The sequence below is a fragment of the Quercus lobata genome, chromosome 2 (genome assembly GCF_001633185.2).
Source record: "Quercus lobata isolate SW786 chromosome 2, ValleyOak3.0 Primary Assembly, whole genome shotgun sequence".
Taxonomy (NCBI): Eukaryota; Viridiplantae; Streptophyta; class Magnoliopsida; order Fagales; family Fagaceae; genus Quercus; species Quercus lobata.
The window spans coordinates 103,816,758-103,832,223 of NC_044905.1; the positions used below are offsets into that span (position 1 = coordinate 103,816,758).

A 15,466-nucleotide genomic window follows, 5' to 3' on the forward strand; every position below is an offset into this window, starting at 1 on the left:
CTAAATAGGACCAATGTTGACCGAATAGAACAAAAGTTGATAGAATACCAAATAGGACCAAATGACCTGAATAGGACTAAAGTGGACAGAAGGGAATGGACGACCAATGTAGACTGAATAGGATGGAAATGGATAGAATTGGACCAATATGGACCAAATAGAACGAAAGAGGATCAAATAGAACCAAAGTAGACCGAATAGAACATTTGAATATTTATCATTTTTATAGCATTTTTAGAGTCCATATTTCTAATTTCAAATGTCTATTTTTTTGTTATATTTTTTTTTAACTCAAAACTAAAGAGTTTATACCAAATATAGTAAATTTTCATATTTTTCAACCCAAAAATTAAGGAAAAAAAAGAAATTTTGAGCTAAACTTGAAAAGTCAACCTATAAAAAGAATCAACTTAAAATCTAATTAGTGTTTAATTTTTAAATTTAACAAATTTTAAAAAAAAATTATATATTATATTACAGTTACAAAATAACTATTTATTCTCAGGCGTGGGTGGTGTGCGACGATTATAGGTAACACCAAAAGCTTCACAATTTATTTTATTTATCCTTAATTCTCATCTGTTATCACCATTTACCACTACCACTTTTGCTTTGTGTCACAAATATTGGTATTGCTAAGCCATGAGTTAATTAGAGCATTAGCATTGGAGAATGCTAATGCCAAATCTAAGAGAAATTTGAAATTTTAAGCTCCAAAACCATTTGCATTGGAGAATGCTAAACAGCAGTATTGCAAATTTTTTTGCAATACTGCTACAGTGCAATTCTAAACATAGAATTGCATTGTAGCAAGTATTGTAAAAAAAAAATAATATTTTATCTGACTCTCTCTCCTCTGTCTCTCATCTCTCGTCTTTGTCTCTCCATCGCTGAACCAAAAACCAACACCACGGTGAAACAGCCACCCAGCACCATATCACGCCAACCCAAAAACCGAAACAGCCACCCACAACCCAGCACCATAGAGCACAGCCAACGATCCACGACCACCCGCAACCCATATCACGAATTCATAACTCAGCACAGCCAACGATCCACGAGCACCCCACCTGCAACTCGCAACCCATATCACAAATTCGCAACCCAGCACAACCAACGATCCACGAGCACCCGCAACCCATATCACAAATTCGCAACCCAGCGCAACCAACGATCCACGACTACAGAGCATAGCCACCCGCAACCCAGCACCACAGAGCACAACCACCCATAACCCATATCACGAATTCGTGATCCACGACCCATGATCCACAACCGGAGCAGTGCGAGTGCAAGCAGTGCGAGTACAAGCCACGATCCACGACCCATGAAGTTTTGGGTTTTATTGAAACCGAGTTGTGAAATTCAGGATTTTTTGTTTGTGGGTTTTGTTGATTGATACGTTTTTGGTTGATCTATGAAGTTTTGGGTGTTTGAGTTGATGATTATTTTTGGACTATTTCACCACCTCCTCAGAAATGAAGCCTCCAACCGAAATTGCAGAGGGAAGAGAGCTTTTTTTTTTTTTTTTTTGAGAAACAGAGGGAAGAGAGCTGAAAATGAGAGAGAGGAGAGAGATGGGAGAGAAGATATAATTTTGATATATATTATTTTATTTTGTAAATATATTATTTTAATGAGTAAAAGAGGAGAATAGAAGTTTGGGACGTGGAGATATTGTAAAATAAAATGGTATAATGATAAAGTGAGTTTTTAAAATGGTAAAATAGTGTAATGGAGATATTGTAAAATAAAATAGTATAATGATAAAGTGAGTTTTTAAAATGGTAAAATAGTGTAGCATTAGTATTTTCCAGAAGTGTTTTGAGTAGGACTAGGAGTTGATAACCCACAGTGCCACTTGCCAATTTCATCTCCAAACTGAAACTCTTTACTATTACTTCTACTTTTTATTAGTTTTCGAACGAGAGAGAGAGAGAGAGAGAGAGAGAGAGAGTACTTCCGTTTTCTTCTCTTTCAAACTAAAAAATAAATCTGGGTTTGTTTTTTATTATTCAGGTAGTGGGGTGGGGGGCACAAACTCAAAGATCGTTTGCCATTGTTATTCATGCCTTTTGTGTCTTTAAGAAAGGTACTAGTGTTTGTTTATTTCCTATGGTTCCTTTTACGGAGGCTTTGTTAACGAGTTATTAATTATGTTCCAGTTGAATATGGAGGATGGTCTTCTAATCTTGACCCATCCATAATAATGCAAGACTTCCCAAGATGAGGGAAAGCTAAACACGATCTTTCTTTGTATTGCAAACTAACATCAATGCCAATGCCAATGTGGTTGCTTCCTTTCTTTGTTTATGGTTATGGCTCTTTTAATCTCTTACTTATAGCTTCACTATCTATCCTATTAATTCCTTATTATATCATCATGGGGCTGACAAGATGCGGTGTTTTGTTTAATTTATCCTTGAAGCATATATTTATAGCTTTATGGTTGAGAATCAATTTTACTTCTTTTGGTGTTTTGTTCTAAATACAAGTATTTTTTGTTTGTTCTCATTCCTCTGCCTCAATTTATTCTGTTTGTTTTATCAATTTTCTAAGCCCCCCTCCTCTTAAAAAAGAAAGCCCTTTTAACACATTTTCCTATTGTTTCAGAAAATTACTTTGATAAAACTGTTATGTTGTTTCTTGGATTTGAGCAATAATGAAATTGAATCCTGTATTCTTTCCTTTAAATATTATTCACAAAGAATGCTTTTCTGCTTCTGTTGTTTTTGTTCATGTTTAGCTTGATAGTTGTTGTCTTTTGACTGTAATTTAGGTTTGATGTCAGGATAGCTGTGGCAGTAGCCGAGGAAACAAACTTAGCTTTTGCTACTGCAGATAACAAGTTTGAAGCTTTGGTCAGCTTCTAATCCTTTAACTCTGCTTTTGCTTGTTCATTTCTCATTCTGTTTGTTTTGTAAGAATGGATGTTTCATTATACGAGCAATTGGTGCTTTTCATCTTGTCCTGCTTAAGACAGAATAGTGCTTTATGCTCATATATTTCATTTTTGGCAGGCTGCACATGATGCTATTGTTGAAACCAGTGGGGCCCTTAACACTATTTTGCTGCTTCTCTGAAGATCGGAAATGACATACATTTATTAGGAAGGTTTGTATTCCTGGTATGATTTGCATTTTTCTTTTATATATAATATATATATATATATATATATTTTTTTTTTTTCCTCTTTAAGGTTTTCACTGTGTTTCTCTTGTACAGTGGTCCACGTTGTGGCATTGGTGAACTCCGGAAAATGTGCCAGGCAGCAGTATTATGCCTGTAAAGCCCCCATCATTTTACACAATTTTTTTATTTTTTATTTTATACTAAAAACCTAAATCCTGATCACTTGACTGAGTCTATTGTGTTACAGGGAAAGTTCAATCCTACTCAGTGTGAAGCTCTCACTATGGTCTGTGCTCAGGTAAGTTTGGTGTCTTCAAATTTGGTTAATTAAGATTAAATAACCAGCTGGGGACTTATTAGCAAGTAGTAAGATGCATATAAATTAGTCTTTCTTAGTCTTCGTAGATAATTCAGTCTTGCAGTGCACTTCTTTGGTGATTGGTTTTGAATTGATTTTAAGTATCATAGTAGAACCTCTCTTGATATTTATTCATTTTTAATGTCTTTCAGGTTATGGGAAACCATGTGGCCATTACAGTGGGTGGATTGAATGGTCACTTTGAACTTAATGCGTTCAAACCAATGATTGCTAATAATCTTCTACATGTATGTTCTATTGTTGCATAATTGTAATCATACTTATTTGAGGTGAAAAGTGCATCCATTATTCAACATCAACTAGCATGATTGACTAGGAAATATCTTATTCTATGTGACAGTGATTTGGGCTAGAAGTTAGTAATCCTGGCTGTTATGCTTTTGGAGTTTTGAAAATATGGGTTCAAAAGAGTTATTTTTGAATTTGGTTAGTTCTATAATAATAAAGTATAATATGATGGACCTGTCTAGAATAGTTTTATCAGGATGCCATTTGAAATTTCTTGATATCTTCATGGCAAATTTCGTGCCCTGTTATATTAGCAATAGATTCACACTTTATGATCTTACTTCACTACTGTTTAAGTCTTCATATTCAACTAGTGTTTTTGATTCCTGACAGTCACTGAGATTGCTTGGATATGCATTTGCCTCCTTTAAAAAGAATTGCATGACAGGAATTCAAGCTAATAGGGAAAGAATTTCAAAATTGCTGCATGAGGTGAGATGATACTGGGGACAGAATATAAATCTTTATATTATTCTATGTTTTAGATTTCAGTGCTAATCTATTGTTTGTTGCTATGTGGCATTTTGCATGGTGTTGCAGTCACTGATGCTTGTCACATCTTTGAAACCTGTAAGTTTCTACTGTGTTCCACTTGTTTTCATGTGTATGCTTTCCTTATAGTTTCCTGTGCTTTGTGTATAACTTTTGTTGCTGATTTTATTCCAGAAAATTGGTTATGACAATTTTGTGTATAACTCTTGTGAGTTGTGACACTCAATTAAACTTTTGTAATGACTTATCATTAGTTCTTAAGTAGATGGCCAGGTATGCTAAAAGCAACTGCTGTAATAATATATATATATATATATATATATATATATTATAAGTAAGAAAAAGTTCATTAAGGGAAAAAAAAAAAGACTACCTCATGCAAATAGACACAAGGCAGCCAGCAAAGTACAAAGAAGCTCAAAAATTATTTTTTGATAAACAAGAAGCTCAAAAACTATGTACAAAAAAAAAGAAGTGAATCTATAAACATAGGGAGAGAATGACTAGAAATGAGTCCCCAAACCCGAGACCAATCACATAAAGTTCCATAATATCATGCATGCATCAAGATTGGTACATGAGGAATAATTTTAAGGGATAAACAAAACAATTTTTTAATTCTGATAATTCATGAACTGACAAAGAGCCCGCTAAGAATCCATAGCTGTCTCCAAAATTTTAGGACTTAGGCTCGGTTGTTGTTGTTGTTGTTCCTTTTTTTTTTTTTTTTCTCATTTTATCTATTTTATGTTACATCTGGTTAATTATTGTTGTTGGGGGTCCTGTTGGAAGAGTCTCTACACCTTGCTTGCTAGTCAATAAAATCTTGTGCTAAATTCTTAAAGGCTAGTCCATTCAGGTCTACACTAAACATTTGGTTTGTTGACTACATAGTAGGAAACTAGTGTTTTGCACTTCTGTATCTGCTTGTCTATGCCCTTTCTTAGAGCCTGCCAAGAAGAAAATTCCATGTAGGCCTATGGCAGTATGGGGAATAGAAGTTGTAGATGTTGTCACTTGTCCAATCTATTTATTTATTTGGGTTGGGAGGATGTGGGGGCTTAAATTTAATGAAATGCAGAAGGATAACAATGCACTTATTGATAAAAGCATTCCATGGGAATTATATTGAAAGCACTGGATAACCCTCACTCTTATATGATTACCATACATCAGTGTACTAATCATGCTCCATGCAGTATATGCATGTTACATGAGGTACCTTTATCTTTTTAATGCTTGAAACCTATCTTTATTCTCTTGTCATGTTGCCCCAATTGCTTTCTCTATTTATGGTGGCTTTCCCCCATAAAAGTGGGAGGGTTTCTTATGGTGGCTTCTCTTCTTTTTTTTCTTCGATTAGTAATAAGAAGACTTAAATTTTAAAAGAAAAGTGCCTATCTATACAGAAGCTGTGCACAGCAGGACACAATCAAACTACATCCAGAATAATAATAGAAATCTCTGGTGATTTTCTTTTGGGGGGATGTATTTATTTTCTTTTTGTGAGATAGTTTGTCTCTAGCATTGGAAGATACTCCTTTTCTTGCTCAAAGCTCCATCTTCTATACTTTTATATTTTATTTTTATACCTCAATTTTTCTAATGCTGGTCGTATGAGGTCCACTAACAATAGTTGTTAGTGGTCAGTATCTCAGTAAGGCATAAGTGTACCTTTCATGTTCTGACATCTGCAATATGCCTTGTATAAGATGCTTCATATATTGCCTTGTTGAAACTTTGAATCATATGCTCACTGTCATCCCACTAAAGCTTTTTATCTTTCATAGAGAGATTTCATATATACTAGAGATAAAAAGGTAATGCACACTTTTTTAGTGACTTAGAAAGAAAAGAAAAATGGGTTATGCTTTTATTAGATGTATTAGAGCTGTTATATTAGAGATATATACAACAAAGTAATTTTTATTTTAATGAAATGGTTGGGTTGGTGACCCAAAACCATGAAAGACAGCACCTCTTGAACTTGTTATTGACAGTCTTCTCTTTTAACATTATTGGAAAATATGGAATCTATATTCAGTAGTACTAAAGCTTGAGCAACTTGTGATTATGAATTTCTGTTTAGGTTTCTAGTGGTAGGACGTAGGAGATAATCATAATTTTATGAATTTGAAAGATGATATACATAAATGGCAATGACTATTAGTCCTTGCTTTCCATGGGACTTTCCAAAAGGTCCAAAAAATGAAGTTATCTAATCATGACACATTATTAAACCTACATTACATGATAATTTTGATTATCATTGTATCTCCATATTTTCTCAATGAAGGAAGGCCTTGATTACTCTCAAAGAAAAACTCTTTTATGACCAGCTTTGTTATTAAAATTTCATAAGAATAAGCAAGGTCTTTTCTTTCTCTTGGTGAGTGGGAGTAGGGTTAGTTGGCAATGTATGTCACAAGGAAACAGGACAACCTGGTGTTCTGGTTTTATGTGAACCAAGGTATAAAATATCTAATAAAACAAAATGGAAGTTATCCTTGGAATTGCCAGCCTTTTGTACTTTTCGATCCTTCTCAGACCTAGAAAAAAATATTATTTTTGTCCAGTTAATTTTTTTACCTGATTTCTTGAATTACATACAGGTTTAATGGTGAAACTCAGCCAGGACTGACAACCTGCAGAGGTGCAGCAAAGAGATTAATCGATCTGGGTCTGGTCTTCATACCAGTTGAAGATGCTGTCCAGGACACAGTGGAGAGCGTCAAAGCTAAAGGCTGCCTGAACCAGAAAATGCCACAATCTTAATTAGGCTGTTTCTTTGGCGAAAATGGCCAATTGGCCATCTAATTCTAACTATTTAGTTAATAGACCCATTTTGAAACTATATAGCCTATTAGCAATTCGAGTTTGAGAGTCTCGATTTTGGAATCCAAAATCGAGTCTCTCAGACTCGATTTACAAACAAATTTTTTTTTTTAAAACTTTGAGCCTCACCTCACCGGATCGGATCAGATCACAGAGGGAGAAAGAGTCAGATCAGATCAGGGAGAGGGAGACTAGATCAGAGAGAGGGAGACCAGATCAGAGGCCGCACGACCTGGGTCGCGCGACCTGGGCAGCGCGATGCCGCGGCCAGGCCGTCGCGCGAGCCCCAGGTCTCGTGCGACCTGGCCGCGCGCGAGCCTCAGGCAGCGCGAGCTTGGCGGCCTGACTCGCGCGGCCAGGCTCGCGCGCGGCCAGGGGGCGCGCGGCCAGGCTCGCGCGCGGCCAGGTCGCACGAGACCTGGGGCTCGCACGACGGCCTGGCCGCGGTGTCGCGCTGCCCAGGTCGTGCGGCCTCTGATCTGGTCTCCCTCTCTCTGATCTAGTCTCCCTCTCCCTGATCTGATCTGACTCTTTCTCCCTCTGTGATCTGATCCGATCCGGTGAGGTGAGGCTCAAAGTTTTAAAAAAAAAAATTTGTTTGTAAATCGAGTCTGAGAGACTCGATTTTGGATTCCAAAATCGAGACTCTCAAACTCGAATTGCTAATAAGCTATATAGTTTCAAAATGGGTCTATTAACTAAATAGTTAGAATTTGATGGCCATTTTGCCATTTTCGCCCTGTTTCTTTCTATTCTTCTTTTTTTATTTATTCTATTTTTAAGTACTATACAATGTAAATTTTTCATTGTTTCATTGCTTTATCTTTTTTTTTTTTTTTTTTTTTTTTTTTTTTCTTTTTTTTCGATGGGACATTGCTTTATCTAATAGTTGGTAGTAATAGTGAATGCAATAAAGTTTTGTTTATATTTAGTGATCCAATCACATCTTTTCATCATCCTCTTTCTCTTTCGTATCTAAAAGTAACTTTGATTGATCAGAAAATCATCTCCTTACAGTAAGGCATTACTATTTAATCATTTAGCTTTATTACAACTTTTGTAACGTTTAATAGGTTACAAGGGACCAACACCTTTATGTGTCTTTTACTGCACAATATCCTGCAAGCATATGAGGATGACAGAATTGGTCCAATACCAGTGATTCAGTTGCAGGCCCGAATATTAACTTATTATTTTTCATGATATTAAATTATAGCCTCAGAATAATACACGTTTATATCTGAAGCATGACATGGAAATGGGGTTCTTACTATAGCTACCATTACAAAGGGACTGTGCCAAAGCAGTTGATTGGGACCAGCATTATCCATCTTGATGCTTGGTGTGGCAATTCATACTTTTTCTGAGGCATGTGATTGTGGGCCTCAGAATGGTGTTTTAAGTTGGGTCGAGGGTCCACCCATAACCAAGCGCTCTAAGTCAAGTCTGATAAATATAGAGACTTTTTTTGTTGGCTCTGAATAAACATGGAGTGAGTTTAGGTGTTTAACTTCTTTCTATTCTGGCTTTAGTTTTTAGTCTTTTCTTCGTCTCTCTCTGTTCTGTTTTTTAAAAGTCACCAACACTCCATGTGCGTCATCTTTCCTACCCTCGCTCTTGCTCCTTTTTGGCAAGGGAGAATCTATCTTTTATGTAGAGAGAGAGAGAGAGAGAGAGTTGCAGTTCTAATCATGGAAGTTGTTCTGGCATTGCATGTGCTTCAATCACCTTGGCCCACTTCACGTTATATTACACTTCTCAGCTTCCTCCTCAAACCAATCTTCAAATAATAGTCTCTCTCTTCTATATATCCTTCTCCATTTTTACTCATTTTCTTAATGTGATAAGAGGACTTAGAAGCAGCTAGCTGTTGCCACGAGACATGAGCAGTCCAGCTCCAGCACCTTGCAGCCGATCTTGGTAAATATAACTTCAATTTTGATTTATCCTTTTATTGTTCCAATCTTTAATGAACTAGATTTTCAATATTACTTTCTTTTGGGCTTCCAAAGGTCCATAAGCGAGGACTCCCTGAGAAGGTACGTGCATTTTGCGAGTGAGAGCTGCATACAGGAGTTGCTGTCAGCTTCAGACTCAAATAGGGCTGCAAATGACAATGATGGTTGGAAGGTTCTTACTCTAGAAAATGGAGTTGAGATATCAAAACGCAGGTCTGGATCACTTCACACTTTTCGTAGCCGCTGGCTACTCAGATCAGTCTCACCTCAACAATTCATCACTGTTGCTAATGCCATTGATGCTGCAAAGGTAAATCTTAACTTCTTCATAAATGATGACAGAAGTAAAAAACAAATACTTACTGATTTGTGGAACTGAAGCTTTTAGATACTCTTAACTTCTTGTATTGAGCTCTTACAATTACAAAGAGACTTCCCATGATGTTAATTCTTAATTCTTACAAACCTATGATCCCAACACATGGTAATAGGATGGTGGATTAGATACTTTAATTCCTTCCCAATGCTTCGAAAAGAAAAGTTTTGTCCCTAGCAGTGTCTGTATGACCCCTCTTTCTTAATTTGTTGTCTTCCTTGAAAATGACAAAAATATGACTATTTTAATTTGGTTATTATATGCAAGGACAAATGTGACAACTAGCAAGTACATTGTTCTGGATGGTACTTAGATTTGAGTTAGGAATACATAGTTACATACACGAAATGCAAAATCAACAAGATTCTCTACGATTATTGTTAACATAATAACATGACAAATTTTCATTTTATTGGACAGCAATGGGACCCTGATTTGGTGGAAGCAAAGTATATAAAAGATCTTGAGGATAATCTCAGCATCATACGTCTCAGGTTTGGAGATAGCTCTAAGCCTCTATTTAGGAAAAGAGAATTCATAGTTTATGAGCGACGTGAAACCATGGAAGACGGCACCTTGGTAATTAGCAGAACATATTATATATTTATTTTTTAGCGCAACGAATTTAACTTTGATTGTAAGAAACCAAATTTTGTGTCTTTCAATCTGTGAGAAAACTTAATCTGGGTTTTGCAGGTAGTAGCGGTTGCTTCACTGCCAAAGGAGATAGCTGCTGGATTGCATCCAAAGCAAAATAATGCAATCAGAGGACTACTGCTTCAGTCTGGGTGGGTTGTGGAGAAGCTTGAAGATGACTCCTGCCTGGTAACTTATGTTGTCCAGGTAATTAACTTTGGCAGCATTGTTTTTTTCACTCCAATGTTATATGCTTTCTTAATTGCCATGTATAAAACAGAAGTCCAGTTGATTAAACCGTTGGTTTTTTGCTTCATTGTTATTCAGCTAGATCCTGCTGGGTGGCTGCCCAAGTGTTTTGTTAATCGGCTTAACACAAAGCTAGTTATGATCATTGAAAATCTTAGGAAACTAGCGCAGGCTTGTCCGATTGAAGGTGATACATAATTACATCAATGTGGAGTGCGAAAAGAAAAGAGACTAATGTATAATGGTGATACAATTATTCATCAATAGTCCTGGTGCCCTCTCTTTTTTCACTCTCTCCTGGACTTGGAATTTACTACTTTCAGCATGAATGAAAATGTGCATATTTGAACATTCATTTCCTGACGTTCAGCAGGTATGCAATGAGTCTTTGACATTTGTGTTGAACTACGAGCGTTATGATTAAAACAAGTTATGTGCGCATTAACAAGGGAAAAGGGGTGACCACTAACCAGTTTGTAAAAGGGAAAATGATCATCTCCGTTGAAATGGATCAATTTTATGGTTCAAATTCTATTTTACAAATCTAAACCTGTATCCATTACCATGTGATTTAAAATTCTAAATTATTAGATTTTAGAAATTAAAATTCTAATGGTGAAATGGACTCTATCTATTTTAAGTGAAACGGAAAGAATCCTATTCCCCGTAAAAGGTAAAAGATTGTATTTACCCAAAAAAAAAACAAAAATCCAAGACTGACTCAAAAACAAAACCAAACCAAGCCTAAAATAGTACACAATGTCAAGCACAACGCTTAGCTCATCAGCTTCAATTGAATTTTGGGCAAATGACAGAATAACACCGCTGTGGTAAACCCTTGATGATGTGACAAGCGCCAAAAAATCTATAGAAAAAACATCCCCGGGAAACAATTAAAGAAAAAAGATTGTTCTACCTTAAAACTTATACTTTGTAAATATACAAAAACGCAAATGAGGATTAAATGAGAAAGGTTGAGAGAGAAATAAAAATGTGAGGGTAGAAATTTTTTTTTTTCTTTTCAATTCCTTTTCTATATGTAATGTTGGCACTTGTCACATCATCAAATTCTGTCAAAGTTAGAGAAAATGGCTTATAAAGCAATCATAGAGGACAGAGACGGAGTCAGGACTTGAAGTTAAGAGGGTAGCTTTGCTGTTGGACAAAATTATTTTGTTTAAAATTTTTTAAATGGTCAGGTTGTTTGTTTTGAATAAAATTAGTTGATTGAGTTTAATTGTTTTTAGTTTTACTATTGATAATTTTTGTTGTTGAATAATTTTTTTGGGCTTGTATATTGTGCTCTAGATTTTAGACCTGGCCTTTAAAAGGAGGAAAATGCTAGAAATACAAATTTTTTTACAAATTATTAATGTGGTGAGTGGTTATTAGTAAGTAAAAATGTGATGTAAATGATGGGTCCAGATGCAAATTAATAAAATTTTACTACCTCAACAGCTTGTAAAAATGTTATAGAAAAATTTGTGGCTAGAGTAGTACTCTTAAAAGAATCAATGATAATGTTAAGGAGGGCAAAGTGTTATTTTATAGAAAAAAAATTGTTAAAATTAGTGCTTATGTATATATTAATTAAAAAAGAAAAAGGAGGTAATTGCATAGAGGAGGTAATTGCCTCATAAAACTAACAAGAGAGGTATTAAGTGTCACAAAATATTCCATGGGGTAGTTCCATGAATTATGAGTATACCAAATTAGCATTACACGACATATTTTCGAACTATTAGCAATGCCCATCTCATAAATAGCAATGAACACCTCCCAACAATAATTCACTTCCAGTGTCGGTTTGGTACGACTTAAATTTTGTGACTTATTTTAAAAAACAAGACCTATTTTTATAAGTAATATTTGAATAAATTATACTTAAAAAAAGTGATATTGCATAAAATTATGCTTCTATCTAAACGAATAATCGTAAGCTTAAACAAATAGATTTTTTTTTTCTTGTAATTACTTGATTTGTGTGAGCCAATGGCAATGGGACTACATGCATATGAGGGAATAATTAAATGTTGAAAGAGCTCTGGACACCCATGTCAAAGAAGTAATGAAGGAGGATAGTCATGAAATGACCAAAACTTCCAAAGCTATTTTAAACTCCAAAATTGAAAGCTTGTATTTACTAGAAGTTTTGGTTTTTCTAGCTAGGATGGATATTCCAGCGCATGGAGGATGAGCCATTAAAGTTGTCCTTAAATTTTTTTTTTTTGCTGAATTAAAGTTGTCCTTAATTGCACTTGTTAATGTGTACGAAATAATTTATTGGCTGATTCTACGTAGATTGATGTGGTTTGTAATTGTATATTTGTATTGACTTCTTTGTGTGAAGTGTGAAAGTGCATTTCCAAATTCCAATAAAAGATGTGGGTTTGAGTTAACTCAATTGGTAAAGTCTCTGATGGTTGTATAAGAGATCTGGGGTTCAATCCCCGCCTACACCAAAAACTGATTGGTGTCTTGGTCTAATGATAAAGAGCTATCATTAGGAGCGGACGCCATAGATTGAAACTTTCTCAAAAAAATTCCAATAAAAGATTGCATCTTGTGATTGTGACCAGACCACATCCACATGGAGCTTTATTTTTACCAAACTGTCTGAGTCTGAGTCTGAATGTGAATGGTTTGCTTCAAACGTAATCCTCCTAACTAACTGGAGAATGTGCTTTTTTTTTACTATCCACCATATATATTCCGTATGTTTTTTTTGAGTAAAATATATTCCGTATGTTTAAAGATAGATAGAGCCAGAGCCAAAAAGGTTTCTAAATATGAGGTCAAAACTTAGAGATGGAATTAGATGATATTTTATATTTAGGGGTCATACTCATTTGAGAAAATAGGCAAATTTTGAAATAGACATCTATGCACTACACTAAATATTGTCTTAAAATATAACATATAAAACAACAAACACTACGCAGAATGAAGGGATAGAGATTAAAGTTACATTATAATTAGTTATAGACACACGGACCTTTTTACTCACACACTCACTGAATAGAACTCTTTATTTTAAATTACAGTTTTTAAGAATTTCCAAAAGAGGAATTTATATATGAATAATGCTAGAGATACAAACTATTTTACAAAATTTTTTACAGACTGCTAATGTGGTGAACGATTATTGGTAAATAAAAAAAATGATATTAATAGTGGGTCTAGATGAAAACCAATAAAAAGTTGGCCACATTAGCAATCTGTAAAAATATCATAATATAATTTGTGATTGTAGCATTTCTCTTTATATGCACTTCAATTTTTTTTTCAAAAAAAAAAAAAAAAAATTGAAGTGTCTTATTTATTGTTGCTATTTCTGTTGAGCCACCTCATCGACCACATTATTATTTTTTCAATATATTTTTTACCTTTAATTTTTTTGACAATATTAAATATATAAATATATTGACTTTACAAATTTATCTTAGGCGGTTTTAATTTTATATATTCATCTATTTTAATTTTGATGCTACAACTAAATAATAAATCAATGAAAAATTAAAACAAAAATATTGTCTATACATATTCATCTAGGGCAGTTTTAACTTTCCTTACAATTTTGCATTTACATATTCATTTGCTTTAATTTAGATGTGTATAACTGAAAAATGAAATAAATGATGAATACAAAATCTCAATTTTTTTAATAAAAAAATTGTCTATAAAAAGGTATTCACAAATCTTGCTTAATCGTTGATGGCAGAAAAGATACAACCCGACAATTGACATGTAAGAGGACTCCAAATCAAGCATGTTATAGATCTCCTACTAGATGTTTGTATCTCCATTGTCATATTATTGACTAATTCATATGTGTTCCTCGATGCAAATATTTTTTTTAGTCATTTTATTTACAACACTAAAAGTTATTAATAAATGGTGTTTGTTGTTAACTTTTTTTTTTTGAGAATGGTGTTTGTTGTTAACTTGAGTTGGGGGAAAATCATATTATAATATGTTATATTTTGTGTTGTTGTTAGGTGTTAGTATATTTGGAAAATAATAGGATAATTTGGACAATATGATGAAGAACAGTTTTGTAGTTGATGAAGATGGTTTTTGTGCAGTTTCTTTTCACTATTTGTAAATATTGTTTTTAAAAAACTAGCAGCAAATTGTTATGCCTTTGTTATGTGATGTTCCTAGATGCTTAAGTAATTGTTTTAAACATTTAGGGGTATTTTATATTACTCTTCATCTTTCTTATCTTATTAGTGTATTATTCGAGGTTTTTAAGAAAACAAATTCAATTTTATGTTTAAAATTATTTATTTATCTATTCATTATTCACAAGTTAGATTAGATTATGACAGTATTTACACAATACAAATTTCCTCTACTTTTTTACTCTTTGGAATTGTACACTTGGATTAGATTATAATCATCATGTATAAAGTTGTAATCATCACTTTTGCTTTGAATTTGATTATGCATTGGATATTTGGCTTGATCACATCACATTTGATATGTTTTACATATTTGGGAGAATGGGTTTGACTTTGATATGAATTCTATTTTTTCCCTTTCTTTTTTATTTTGAATTGTAGTATTGTATACTTTTATTAATTTTTGAGATATATGTTTTCTGATGTTTTGGATTGTAAGGTATAAAAAAATTAGGTTTGAGAAAGTTTGTTTAAAAATAAAAGAATAATTTTCAATTTTATAATACTTTTTAATGATATAAAAAATGTTATAAATAAATTTTATTAAAAAATGAATATGTTTGCTAACTTACCTTTTGAATTCCTTAAGAAAAATTGTATTGTTTTCATTTGTGTACAACAAAAATTATATATACTACATTTGTGATTGTTCCTATAATAAATAAAAATATGAAAATGAAATACATTACTCTTTATTAAATTAGTCCAAATTACAACAAAAATATATTATATATTTATTGAGACCACTCTAAAAAAATTATCACGCGTAATGCGTGGATCCATCAAACATACTTCTAAACACATAATTGAAACCCATCAATTAGGGTTGTATACGGGTTGGGTTGAGTTAGGCTAGGGTATTTTTCAACCCAACTCAACTTTCTCAAGTAGTTATAAAACCAAATCAATCCGATGGAAAAATTTGTTACGCTTAATA

General features: G+C 33.7%; 1 protein-coding gene and 1 pseudogene across 1 annotated transcript; both read left to right on the plus strand.

The window, feature by feature from the left end:
* Positions 1–1,952: 1,952 nt before the first annotated feature.
* On the plus strand, positions 1,953–7,066 carry LOC115974116 (annotated as a pseudogene).
* Positions 7,067–8,696: 1,630 nt separating this feature from the next.
* Positions 8,697–10,793, plus strand: LOC115977678 (START domain-containing protein 10). Its single transcript, XM_031099695.1, has 5 exons — positions 8,697–9,046; positions 9,139–9,394; positions 9,881–10,039; positions 10,157–10,303; positions 10,424–10,793. The coding sequence occupies exons 1-5, from the start codon at positions 9,009–9,011 to the stop codon at positions 10,541–10,543; spliced, it is 720 nt and encodes a 239-aa protein (XP_030955555.1). The 5' UTR covers positions 8,697–9,008; the 3' UTR covers positions 10,544–10,793.
* Positions 10,794–15,466: the final 4,673 nt, after the last annotated feature.